Source organism: Muscardinus avellanarius (assembly GCF_963383645.1).
Source record: "Muscardinus avellanarius genome assembly, chromosome: 3".
Taxonomy (NCBI): Eukaryota; Metazoa; Chordata; class Mammalia; order Rodentia; family Gliridae; genus Muscardinus; species Muscardinus avellanarius.
The window spans coordinates 141,359,088-141,372,646 of NC_137788.1; the positions used below are offsets into that span (position 1 = coordinate 141,359,088).

Here is a 13,559-nt window from a genome sequence, read left to right on the forward strand (position 1 = left end):
ACATTTTCAGTGCTGAGACCTGACCCTTCCAACTCAGAAAACACTATTTCCTGTTAGGCTGGTGGTGATGGATTATGCTTTTTTTTTTTTTTTTTTTTGGTCATGTATCTTCTAGAGGAGTCTCAGAATTACATTCTAAGGCAAATATTTTAAGCCTAATATGTAATGTTAGAGTGATCTCAAATATGGTAGAATGGCTTGAATATGTAATATTAAGAATTAGACTTCATGTGATATTGATTGCATTCCTTTGATTTTGTGCTTTTAGATCTCTTCAGAGGTATATCTTTTTAGTCACATTAAAGGCAAAAAACATCAGCAAGCTGTGAGGGAGAATAGCAGTATCCAAGGACGTGAGCTTTCAGATGAAGAAGTGGTAAGGTTTACCTTTGTACATTCTCAGCTATTGAGCGCCTCACATGTTCTCATGTATTGTAAAGAAATTCACGTTTATATGTATTTCTGTGACTATCTAGAGTGTCATGGAGCTTCTCCATAGGCAGGCATTAGAAAGCATTTGTAGGAAGGTTTATTGTAGGCGATTTTGGAAAAGATTGAAGGCGATGAAGCTTTGCTCTGGTTTGGATACTATCAGGAAGTGGAAATTATCTGGTTGGTTTCTCAATACATTTTAGTTGGGCAAGAGTGGTGAAACTGTTGTTCCCTCAAAGCTTCTGGGAATGACCAATGCTGGGGGGAAGATAGCACACCATTATTTGGGTTCACTTTGCTGCATGTCCTCCTTGGAAGGATTTCTCCCTCAAGTTCTAACTACAGTGATAGCACTGAATTCCATATTCTGTCTCCTCCGCTGACTAAGACTGCCACTTTCAGCTTGCACTGTTCTCCATGCCAAAGATTGACAGCTCCAGGGTGAACGCGGAGCTCACTTCATGTGCTTTTCTTTTACAGACCATATATGGTCTCAAGTCCTGGCTTTGCTGGCTATTTTTTAATGCTTTCAAATATTTGCTTTGTTTATTGTGTCCAACTTTGGGCGTTGGAAGATTAATCCACTACCAGGCAGTTTACTGTGACTGGAATTAAAAATCTCTAGTATTAAATTCTGGATATTCATGTTTACATAATAGTTAACACATAGTTAAGGTTGATTGGTTTGTTTGTTTATGGCACTGGAGATTGAACCCAGTGGCAGTCTGCCTCTGAGCTACACCCCCAGCCTTTTTTATTTTTTTGTGTGGAAACTAGGTTTTGCTAGGATGCTGAGAGTCTCACTATGTTGCTGAGGCTGTCTTTGAACTTGGGATCCTCCTTTCTCAGCCTTTCAAGTACAGGAATTACAGGCATATAGCATCATCATGCCTGGTTAAGGTTTTTAAGTAAATGCTCATTAAATTGAATTGAAAGGCTAAACACAGTGGCTTGAAGGTTATTACTGGAATGGATTTCTGAATTTCTCTTTTGTAAATTCTAAGTACTTTCAATACAAGTGAAATGGAGCATGGAATTGGGTAATGATATCCTTGGTTCTTTCTTCCCAAAAGAAAAGCTTCAGATGGGAAGCACCAAGAGAGAAAGTATATGTACATACGTACATACATACATACATACATACTCTTTTTTTTTTTTTTTCCTTTTTTGCGGCACCGGGGTTGGAACCCATGGGCATTCTCCCTCCAAGCTGCACCCCCAGCCTCATTTTTATTTTATTTATTTATTTATTTATTTTGGTGGTACTGGGGTTCCTGGAAGCCCTTCTATCTCCGGGCTACACTCCCAGACCTATATTTACATTTTTATTTGGAAACAGGGTCTCGTAAGCCAGCGCGCGCGGCTGGCTTCGAACCTGCGCGATCCTCCTGTCTCTGCCTCCCAAGCGCGGGGATTACAAGCGTGCGCCACCACGCCCGGCCAGCCTCATTTTTAATTCTTTATTTTGAAACAGGGTCTCACATAGTTGCAGAAAGTCTCAGTAAGTAGCTGAGGCTGGCTGTGAACTGAGATCTTCCTGTGTCAGCCTCCCAAGTAATGGGATTACAAGTGTGAGCCACCAAGCCCGGCTGAGAAATATTATATAGTGAAGTGGGTGGAGAGTTTTGAGAGAAGAGGCCTTGTGCAGGGAAGGGAGGGCTTATACTCCATAGAGGCTAGGACAGTCTGTTTTTGTTACTGTTATTTAATATACTTTTATTGGTGCATTGCAGTTGTGCATCTTCATGTAGTTCACAGTGATAGGACTGTCTGTGTACATAGCACTTGATAAGCTTACCCCTGGCTCCCTCCCCTTCTCTATCCATGATATTGAGATTGGCACTGGTAATTCATGTACATAATGTTAGTGGAAGGTTTTCCTTCATTGATTCTCTCTAACCCCGTCACTATTTTCTCCTCTATTTTCCCAGTGTTGTGTGCATGTATGTCACTATCACCATGAATTATATTATGGTATAGACTATGATATAGCAATAAAAGCATTTAAAATAAAGTCCCTCTTGTATCCCAGTTACTCCTCAGCTTCCACATATGAGAGAAAACATAGGACCCTTCACTTTATAGAATAGGCTAATCTCACTTGGCATAATATTCTCCAGGTCCATCCATTTCCCTGAAAATGACATAATTTTGTTCTCTGTTGTTGAGTACAGTTCCACTGTGTGGATGTTCCATAATTTTATACTCTTCCTCTGTTGTTGGATACCTAGGCTGGTTCTGTGATTTAGTTGTTGTGAATTCTGTTGCTATAAATATGGACATGTATGTATCACTATAATATCCTGACTTAAATCCTTTTGAATTATACCCAGGAGTGATATAACTACATCATATGGTGGATCCATTCCTAGGTTGTATTTTTTTTAAAGAAATCTCCACATTGATCTCCATAGTGGCTGCACTAATTTGCAATCCCACCAACAGCATATAAGAGTTTCTATTTCTCACCCTGCACAAAAGTCAACTCAAAATGGATCAAGAACCTGGAAATTCGACCAGAGATTCTGGAATTCCTAGAGCAGGGCATAGGACTAATACTCCAATTTACAGGCACTGGTCGAAATTTTCTCAGTAATATCCCCAAAGCTCAGGAAATTAATAAATGGGATAGCAGTAAATTAAAAAGTTCCTGTGTCTAGAAGTCCTTTGATTTCTTCTGTTTTCTAGTTTATTGGGAAATAAATTTTCAAGATACTCCTCTAGATCTATGATGTCTCCTTTTTCATTTTTTAATTTAGTAATTTAGATGTATTTCTTTAGGTTAGATTGGCTAAGGGTTTGTCAATCTTACCTTTTCAAAGACCAGGTTTATTTTTGGTCTTTTAATTTTTTAATATTTAATTTTTTATTTTTATTTTTTATTTTTCTGTGGAACTGGGGTTCCTGAAATCCTTCTACCTCCAGGCTACACTCCCAGACCTATTTTATATATATATATATTTTTTTATTTTTTATTTTTTTTAATTTGGAAAAAGGGTCCCTTAAGCCAGTGAGGCTGGCTTCAAACCTGCACTATCCTCCTGTATCCGCCTCCCAAGCGCAGGGATTACAAGCGTGTGCCACCACGCCCAGCCCAGGCTTTTTATTTTTTATTATTCTCTATTTTATTGATTTCTGCTCTCATTTAACTATTTCCTGCTTTCTACTGGCTTTGGAATTAGTCTGTTTCTGCTTTTTGAGGGCCTTGAAGTGTACCAGTAGGTTATTTGGTGACTTTCTTTTATTCTTAAGTGGCATTCATCCCATGGGGCAAAGAGGGCTGCTGACTCTAGGTCTCGCTGGAGTGTTCCTAGAGTCTGTCTACTAATTCATGTTTCTGCTGTGTTTGACTAGCATCCACTCTGACCTCCGCAGGGATGGTCACCAAACTCAACAGTCTTTGCTATGGGACAGATAGTATGCACAGATCGAACTCTAAACTCTCCCTTCCCACACTACTGTAGCCAACCAAGGCTGCCACAATTGCTCCAACCCTGCAATTGTTAAAGAAATCTGAGTGGTCTGGAAGGTTAAAGAACAGCTGAAGATAAGCTACTTCCATCTAGCTTTCCTCCTTTTTACAAAATTTAAACCTCCCTGACAGGGAGTGGGGTTTTAGTGGACTGTCTGGGCAAGGTCGCCCCCTCCCCCCTTCCCACAGCTTCCCAATCTAAAACCAATTACCCGAGCACTTAGGATATTGCTGGAATCCCATCTTAAGATGGAGAGAGGTCTGTGTGGCCTTTTTCTGTCCAGATTAGGTCTCCTGTAACCCCTAAAGCTAGTAGCCCAGCTGGGGGCGTCCAGCTGGGATGGCATGGAGCAGTGACAGTGGCCTCACAGTCCACCAGAAGAGCTTTGCAGACTTGAAGTTTAGCTATCTCCCTTCTGCCCTGCTAGTCCCTTCTCCTGTCCCTTTTCTCAATGAAGTTTTCTAGCTGAAAATATTGCCATTTTCAAAAAAAATCTTATTAATTTGCTTCCCTGAAAATATTCTCCAATTTTGATTGGCCTAAGAGTCCTGAGCTGCCACACAGTCAGGTGTGGCTCCCTCCAGAGCTTACTTCCCTGAGGGCTTTCTTATGCAAATGGAGCTGTAACTGTCTGCCAAATGCCAGACAAAGCCTCTTGGGTGTGGCCATTCACCTAGCAGGCCTGCCTGGCAGTTAGTTATCTGGCTGAAACTTTTGAGTAGGTTTTTTCTTGAGCTCTTGAAGAAGCTTACCCATTCAGGCTTAGACTGCCGCTAAAAGCAAGCTAACTTATCCTCCTAGAATCTGTTTCCAACTACAGAAAAAAAAAACACCAAAAAAAAAACTTACTACCATTTTAGAAATGGGTGCTAGCTGGCATCTCCTGTTTGGTGCTGGCTGGCATCTCCTGTTTGGGGAGCTTTCCGAAGGTGGGCCATGGGCCTTTCTCTTTTTAGATTTAACTTTGCATAGGGTTTTTAAAAGAGTATCCCATCTTCTATGTGGGCAGAATGGATGGGCACTCATTGGGTCTATCAAGCTTATGCTATTTAAAGGGTTTACTTCCTGGAGGGGATTCGACCGCAGGCTAGTTCCTTCGCAGGGGAGAGGGGGTCCCCACGAACCAGAATTACCTCCCAGATGCCAGAAGATCAACAGTCATTCTGGGGAAACTCCTTATCACTCCAGGAAGGTACATACTGATAAGTAAAATAAAAAATTAAATGCGAGTAAAATAAAAATAATGTGAGTACGGCAGAGTGTGAAAAACACGAGAGAGGTCCGGTACACGTGGCATGTAAAGTTTTAATGGCACGGCTCTCCCGGGGATCAGGGCAAGGCACCATGGGGCCTGCGCGCCTGTCCGAAGCTAGAGGACGCGGGCTCTCCTTTTTAAAGGCATGCATCTCGCGAGATGGGGGTTTACTCGCGGGAATGCCCAATTCTCGCGGGGGTTTCAGCCCCTCCCTTGCCCTGCAGAGGTCATGTGACACAAAGTCACATGAGTGCAGGACCCAACTTAACATTCCGGCCTTTTGATGGTAGGGATAATGGATGACGATTGGACCCTCTAGCTTCTTCCTGCTGTCAAGGGGCGTCGTCAGGGGCCCCAGGCCGGGAGGAGTCGGGAGTCCAGTCCCCCAGAAGGGGGTGCAGGTGGGTGCATAGCTGCAGTGCGAATTGGAGGTTACCCTGGACAGCTTAGTGATGTGCGCTTGAGGAGGCTTGAACAGGCAAGGGCCTGAGCTGGCAAAGAGGATGGAGGTTGAGGGATCCAGGAGCCATCAGTCTTCAGCCAGGCTGAGTAGGGCCAGCGGCGGGGCCTGGTCTGGAAAGGTGCTCCCCCTGTGTTGAGGCACCTGGGGCTCACCCTTTTCCAAGGGCATTGTTCCAGTGGCCCTCCTGGCCACACGCCGAGCAGTCTGATTGGTAGGCGTGGCTTTGCCCCACTTGAGGCAGGCTCCTGGAGGTAGTTGTCATTGCAGTCCTCCACACCTAGGTGGCGCTCCAGAGGGCTGAGCCGCCACCGCCAGCCAAAGGGCAGCTACCAGGGATCTGCTTTTTGGCAAAGTCAAGAGTGTATGCTCCATCTCCGCCTGTTTCTCTCTGGAATTAAAACTTAGATACTATGTTAAGGTTCTGTCAGCTGTGACGGACCTATACTCACAAAGAGCACGTCCCGGGGCTGGTGTCTGGCAAGAATGGCAACGCAGACTCCCCACGGGCAGAGGGTGTCGCCCCAGCCCCGGCGTTTCCCACAGCACCTAGGGCGCGCCCACGCGGGCCGCCCAGCAAAATTGCAGTCTGGCGCAGGCCAAGATGGCGACTGTGACATCACCAGGCAGTGACTACGCGCCATCACAAAATGGCAGCTGGCGGGAAAATAAATGGAAGCTGATGGGGGAGAGCATTTGGAAGGATACCAGACCGCTTATAAAAGTTCCTAACTATTCCTGGGCCACCGCAACCTATTTCCCAACTCGTATCAAGGCAGACAGGCTCTCAGGGCATCTGCTAGTATAAGGGTTCGACTCCCCATAATTGGTTCGTGGGCGGAAACGAAGAACAGGAAATGGGCGTCCCCGATTTCCCTGCTCAATCGTTCGGAAACAGAGGTTAAGAGATAGGGAAGAACGTCTTCATTCCTTCTCAAAACCGGAGGATGACCTGGTCATCCGCAGCGTGGTCCCAGTGGACCGGGGGACAATGGGTCACCAAGCGCTTGGATTTTTAGGTCCCAGTGGACCGGAAGACCCAAGTCTGGAACCCGCTAACCAAGGGAAGGAGGCAGTTTACTGGAGTGAAGTGTTGCCAGCCAGCGCTGGCTGCGACAGAAGCGCTGAGAAGCTGCTGGGAGCGTGGTGGAGCTGGGGCGCGTGGATGCCGGTGGCTGGTGTGGACGGCACTGGTGGCTGGCGCAGGTGGGATAAGTGGGGGTGCGCAGGCGGCATGGCTTGCCGGGCCCGCGGCGTGGAGACAAAATGGCTTCCAGGCACACGCCAGACATTGAGGCTGGGCCCCGAGGAGCACCGCCAGTGAGCCTGGCTCGGGGCGGGTGGGGCAAACCGGCCAGAGGTCCCAGCGGTGACCGGAGAACCAAGCTGGAACGGTGCTTTAGGAGGTCCAAGCGGCAGGCAGAGGTCCTGGCCCGCGCAGGCAGTTGGCAGGCAGAGCAAGTGCCAAGCTGCCTGGCTCGGGCCAGAAAGATGGCCGCCGACTCCTAGGATTGGTTAGGAGTGGAAAGTGGGAGGGATTAAAGATTGTGAGGCCTCCAGTGAGGCCATGAGGTGGGAGGGGTTAAAGATGGCGAGGCCTCCAGTGAGGCCATGAGGTGGGAGGGGTTAAGGATGGCGAGGCCTCCAGTGAGGCCATGAGGTGGGAGGGGTTAAGGATGGCGAGGCCTCCAGTGAGGCCATGAGGTGGGAGGGGTTAAGGATGGCGAGGCCTCCAGTGAGGCCATGAGGTGGGAGGGGTTAAGGATGGCGAGGCCTCCAGTGAGGCCATGAGGTGGGAGGGGTTAAAGATGGCGAGGCCTCCAGTGAGGCCATGAGGTGGGAGGGGTTAAGGATGGCGAGGCCTCCAGTGAGGCCATGAGGTGGGAGGGGTTAAGGATGGCGAGGCCTCCAGTGAGGCCATGAGGTGGGAGGGGTTAAAGATGGTGGGGCCAAGATGGCGGCCCCCCAGTGATTCCACGTGTGCAAGATGGCGGGCCAAAGCTGGCGACCCCCCCCCCCCCAGTAATTCCATGTGGCTGCTTACCGGAATGGCCAGGCCCAGGCAGCAGGGGTGGGCAGGCACAGGGTGAAGGGCGCCAGGGCGCAAGTCCGAGTGGAGGAACCAGCTGGAGCGCGGGCTGGACTTGGCGGGCTGGGGGCTGTTTAGCAGAGTGGTGGCCACCTAGATGGAGGAGGCAGGCGGCCCCGGCAGGCGGGTCTAAGCAACGCCAGGCGCGGAGAAGACATAGGCGCGCGGTGTGGCGCAGTCCGTGGGCGGCGTGGTCCCATTCCAGTGGCGGCGGCGTGGGCAGGCGGGAACGGCGGTTTTAGGAGGTCCAAGCGGCAGTGGCGGGAGCAACGCCTGCAAGCGGAGCGCTGGTGTGGGACCTCACAGTCGAGCTGCTGGCGGGTCGGAGAGTCCGGGGCTCAAAAAGAGAGGAAAAATAAAAAGAGAAAACAGAAAAAAAAAAAGGAAAAAAATGGGGAAGGACCCAAGAGTTCTCCCGGTTCGGCACCAAATGATAAGTAAAATAAAAAATTAAATGCGAGTAAAATAAAAATAATGTGAGTACGGCAGAGTGTGAAAAACACGAGAGAGGTCCGGTACACGTGGCATGTAAAGTTTTAATGGCACGGCTCTCCCGGGGATCAGGGCAAGGCACCATGGGGCCTGCGCGCCTGTCCGAAGCTAGAGGACGCGGGCTCTCCTTTTTAAAGGCATGCATCTCGCGAGATGGGGGTTTACTCGCGGGAATGCCCAATTCTCGCGGGGGTTTCAGCCCCTCCCTTGCCCTGCAGAGGTCATGTGACACAAAGTCACATGAGTGCAGGACCCAACTTAACACATACCTTTTGGGGTGCAGTGGTACCAGGACCACTGGCGAGATGCCCTGGAAGTCACTTTCAGAGATGCAGTGATGCAAAGGCTGCTCTATAGTTGTTTTAAAGCTCAGTAGCTCTACAGCTGGAGCTAAAGCTCCTGCTGCCCACCGACCCACTATTCAAAAAGTCCCGTGAAAATTACTGAGCCACATGCTCCACGTTACCCCAAAATGTTGGGCACCAAAAATGTTACGGTTTTGAGAATATGTTATGGTTTTGGGGAAACTGTCCCTGAGGACCCCTGTTAGGGTTCCAGACACAGATTCCCTCAAAACACAAAAAAACAGAAAAACTACAGGTTCTTGTCCTGAGCTAAGGATAAAATACACATTAGCCCGGACTCTTGCTAAAGATTTAAAGAAGTTTATTAAAAAGATAGAAATACAGAAGAGAGTTACAGCCCCATGCCATTCTTGAATGGCATAGGGGGGTGGTTTGAGTGAATGCCCCACCAAAGATACAACATGTGGACCAGACCTTTTATACCAATGACCTCCATCTTGTTTACGTAATTCTGACATAGTAAACTAAATGTCCCTGTAAGGTTCCTCCCTTGGCAAGATGACCCCTCCTCCCATCCTAGCAAGATTATCCAGTTATTATGTAAACCTGTCTTTAGAATGAGGATGAGGAAGTCCTAGTTCCCCTCTCTTAGAGACTTGCTAATTACCTTTAGCTAGGTTAATTTAAGTTCCAATAGTTGTTTGTTTCTTGACTGAAACCGAAACAAAGTCTTTCTTTCCCCAGGTCTGCTGCTTTTGACACAATTATTTTTTAATTATATCTATTAATAATCAGAGCTTTCTCAAATCTTCCTAGGCCACTCCCAATACTGGTACACTTTTCTTTTCTTGCCAAGATGCAGCCTTCCTGCTAGTTGAGTTCTGAGTCTCAGAGCAACTGAAATGTGCTGCCTCTTTATTCGGCTATCTCTAATTTTGAGCACTCTCTTTTCTGAGTGTGGAAAACAGAAGTGGCATATTCTACTTCGTGGGTTTTACCCCATGTGGAAACCTCCCCCTTCTTGCATTATTCATTTTGGGAGGTTTCTTCTAGTTCACATTACAGCTTACTGTGGCTGTACTGTTTTTACTAAGTTGGAAATTTCCTGTTGGTGCTGAGGGAAACTCATTGGGCTTAATGGTCTGGGCATGCTTCAGTGTTGGAAAGCCCCTTAGGCTGCTTATGCTGATTCCTTTGGATTTGTGAAAGTAGTATTTGGCCAAGGGGTTCTTTAGTAGTGCCCTAAGTGGAATGACTTTCTGTCATTCTCAGTGAAATTAGCGTTAATCCTTCCCTCTCTCCCTTGCTCTGCTTAGCAACTAACAGAACTAATTATCTGTCTAGTTTACCTCAAATAACGTTTTGGCTTTTTATTTAAATTGTTTGATGTGTTTGTGTGTGACTGGGCATTGGACTCAGGGGCATTCTGTCCTCTCAGCTGCACCCCACCCCTTTTTTATTGTTTTTAAACAGGATCTCTGTAGGTTGCTGAGAGTCTAGCTCTGTTGCTGAGGCTTCTTGAACCTGGGATCCTCCTTGTTTCAGCCTTCCAAGTTCTGGGATTAGAGGCTGTGCTACCATGCCTGGCTAAATGTATGAGTATTTTAAGAAAGGATGCTATGCTATGGGATTTTTTGCCTCCTTAAATTGTGTATGAATATTCCTGTTTTCTATTTGAGTTTGATTTTTACAGCTAAAGTCATCAGAATATGTGTTCAACTTTGGAACTACGCTCAAAAATTTATTTTTATAAATGGAAGAATTTACATTATAATGAGGTAATGAGGTTTATTATTTCAAATTATTGTAAGGTAATGATTACCATTATAAAGGAAATTTTTGCACTTTTAAAAGTTTATAATTAGGATTTTAATTTAAAAAGCTAAATAATAATAATAATATTATAATAATAATAATAATAATATTATTATTATTATTATTATTAATTTTGTGTGTGTGTGTGTGTGTGTGTGTGTGTGTGTGTGTGTGTGTTACTGGGAATGGAAACCTTCTAACTCCGGGCTACACTCCCAGACCTATTTTATATTTATATTTGGAAACAGGGTCTCTTAGACCAGTGAGGCTGGCTTTGAACCTGCATAATCCTTCTGTCTCTGCCTCCCAAGTGTGGGGATTACAAGCGTGCACCACCACGCCCAGCTAAATATTATTTAATTTACAAAAATTTTAAAATTTTCTAGAGTATTCTGTTATGTAACCAGAAATGTAAATTTTATTTTTTTTCCCATGAGAAAAATGTGAGGAAGAAAGGATATCAGAAGCATGCATTTTGAAAGAATGATATATAGTAATATCTAATTTTTTATCTGTTATAGTATATTTGATCTGATATTTAGCCATTATAATTTGAGATTTGATTGATGTGTTCAACTCTTTCAGTTCAAGAGAATTAAATTTTCTTAAAGTTCTCACCCAATTAATGTAGGTATTCTTTGTGATGGACCCTTCTTCCTAAAAATAAATATGCAATATAACATATGAATTATGTGATATATTAAGATTATATTACTCATATAGAAGTTTCACTTTTAATCAGTGAGGGCATGTATAGTAAGCATTTTACTTAAAATTATTACATGTCATCTGTGATGTCTTTGTATTATATATATACCTTGTCTGTGACCCCTCTTCCTTGACATATAAGATTTTATTTGTATCACCTCTGACCTAATAAAATTGTGCATTTGACCCTATGCACTTGACATTTGAGATAACTTATTCCTGATCTTTGACACATTTTATTTGAAGCCTGTTAAATATAATATGTAGCTGCTGGGTAAGAAAGCTTTATTGTTTTGCATTTTTATTGTAATTTAACTGGGGAATTTTTCTAGCATTTTTTGAGACTTTGTAAAAAAAAGTTATGTGTTTGATATTTTTCTCTTTCATCATCTTAGAATCTAAATGATAAAACTATGTGCTTTTCAAGGTAAAAAAATGCTGGTATTTTATTAACAATTTTTACATCTATCTCAGTGTAGTGGTACATGCCTGTAATCCCAATACTTGGGATGCTAAGGATCACAGAAGGATCATAGGTACAAGGCCAACATGCAGTAATTTATCAAGACCCTGCTTCTGAATGAATGAACTAATAAATGAATAAATAAGTAAATAGGCTGAGGATATAGCTCAGAAATAGAATATTCCTGGGTTCAATCCTTAGTACCAAAAAAAAAAAAAAAAAAACAGAAAAAGAGAGGAAGGAAGAAAAAAATCTTAAAATCTATGTTCATAAAGGATATTGGTCAGTAATTTTCTTTCTTTAAGGCACCATGTATAGTTTTGGTTACAAAGTAATACTGGCTTCGTAGAATAAATTTGGGAGTATTCCATTTTTTTGTTTAATGAAATAATTTGAAGATTATTTGGCATAGTTTTCTGTGAAAGATCTTGAAGAATTCAACGGAGAATGTACCAGCCCTGGGCTTTTTGTTTGTTTGTTTGAAGACTTTATTTCTTTTATTTCTTCTTCAACCTTTGTTTGTTATATATCCTCTTGTTCCAATTTAGGTGGTTGTATGTGTCAATTTGTAAGTTTCTTCTAGGTTTTCTGATTTATTGTAATATGTTTTCAAAATAATTTCTAGTGATCCTCTGAATTTCCATGCTGTCGGTGGTGATACCATTTTTTTTATTAATTTGGATGATTTCTCTCTTTGGGTTAGGTCAGCTAAGGGTTATCAATCTTGTTTATCCTCAAAAAACTAGCTTTCTGCTGGGTCAATTCTTTGTATTGTTTATTTTCTACTTTATTAGTTTCTGCTCTGATTTTGATTATTTTCTGCCTTTTATTTTGGGGTTAGTTTGTTTCTGCTTTTCTAGGGCCTCAATTTACATTATCAGGTTCTTTTTTAAAATTTTTTTGTTAGTGCATTATATTCATACATCATATTGAGGTAAAAAACTTGTCTGTACATACATGTACACATTACTGATTTGACCCCTCCCCAATTCCCACCCCATTCCCTCCCCGTCCCTCCTTCCCTTGCTTGGCTTAGTGGTTGACTTCGATATGTTTAAGTACATTGTGTGTTTTAGAGATTTTCCTCTTCCCCCCTCCTTTCTCCTCCTTTAGGTTGTCTTGTTTGCTCCTCTATAGGATTTCCTTTTTCATCTAGGGTTCCTCCTGCATTATTAGGTTCTTTATGTGGCCATCTGGCCTGCTTCCCTTTCTCCTTCCATCCTTCCCTCTTTCTCTTTCCTCCTTCCTTCACTTCCCTCTCTCTCAACGCTATAAACTTTGCTCCTAAAATTCGTAATGTCCTAAAGATTCTGCTAAGTTTGGTAAGTTGTGTTTCCATTTTCATTTGATTCTAGGAAGTTTTAATGTCTCCCTTTATTTTTTCAATGATCCAGCTCTCATTCAGAAATGTATTATTTAATCTCCATATGCTTCTTTAACTCTTTTATATCTTCTTACTGTTGATTTGAAATTTCAACCCATCATAATCTGGAAAGATACAAAATATTACGTCATTTTCTTTAACTTTTTAATTTGTAGCCTATGATATGGTTTATTTTGGAGAAGTTCTGTGAGTGTTTAGAACATGGTCTATTTTAGAGAAGGTTCCTTGAAAGGAATCTGTTCTACTATTGCTGTGTGAAATACTCTGTAAATGTCTGTTAGGTCCATTTGATTTATAATATTTTTTAGATCCGAATAGTCTGCTGATCTTTGTCTGGATCACCTAGCTAATGTTGATGGAGGGTGTTGAAGTCTTGCAATACTATGGTATTGTGGTCTGAGTCTTGATGTTAAGTAGTGTTTGTTTTATGTAAGTTGGTATACGGACATTTGGGCATGGATTTTTACTATCATCGTATTCTCTTGTTTTACAGTTCCCTTTGTCAGTAAGAAGTAAACTTCTTTTTCTCTTGTAATATGTTCTGACTTGAAAGATGTAATTAAGAGTACTGCTTGCTTTCCGTCTCCGTTTGCATGGGATGTCTTTTTCTATCCTTTCACCTTTGCCCACGAATAATATCTTTGCTTCTACATTGAGTGTCTTGTGAATAACATCTATTGGAT

General features: G+C 43.4%; 1 protein-coding gene across 2 annotated transcripts in view; it reads left to right on the top strand.

Moving 5' to 3' along the window:
* Positions 1-13,559, top strand: part of SCAPER (S-phase cyclin A associated protein in the ER) — a gene marked incomplete at both ends in the record, with an annotated part of 288,797 nt that overhangs the window by 59,705 nt on the left and 215,533 nt on the right. For both annotated transcript variants that reach the window (XM_080692276.1, XM_080692277.1), the window contains one exon: positions 269-376. In XM_080692276.1, coding sequence (XP_080548402.1) covers positions 269-376 — 108 coding nt within the window. The remainder of the gene's footprint in view (positions 1-268; positions 377-13,559) is intronic.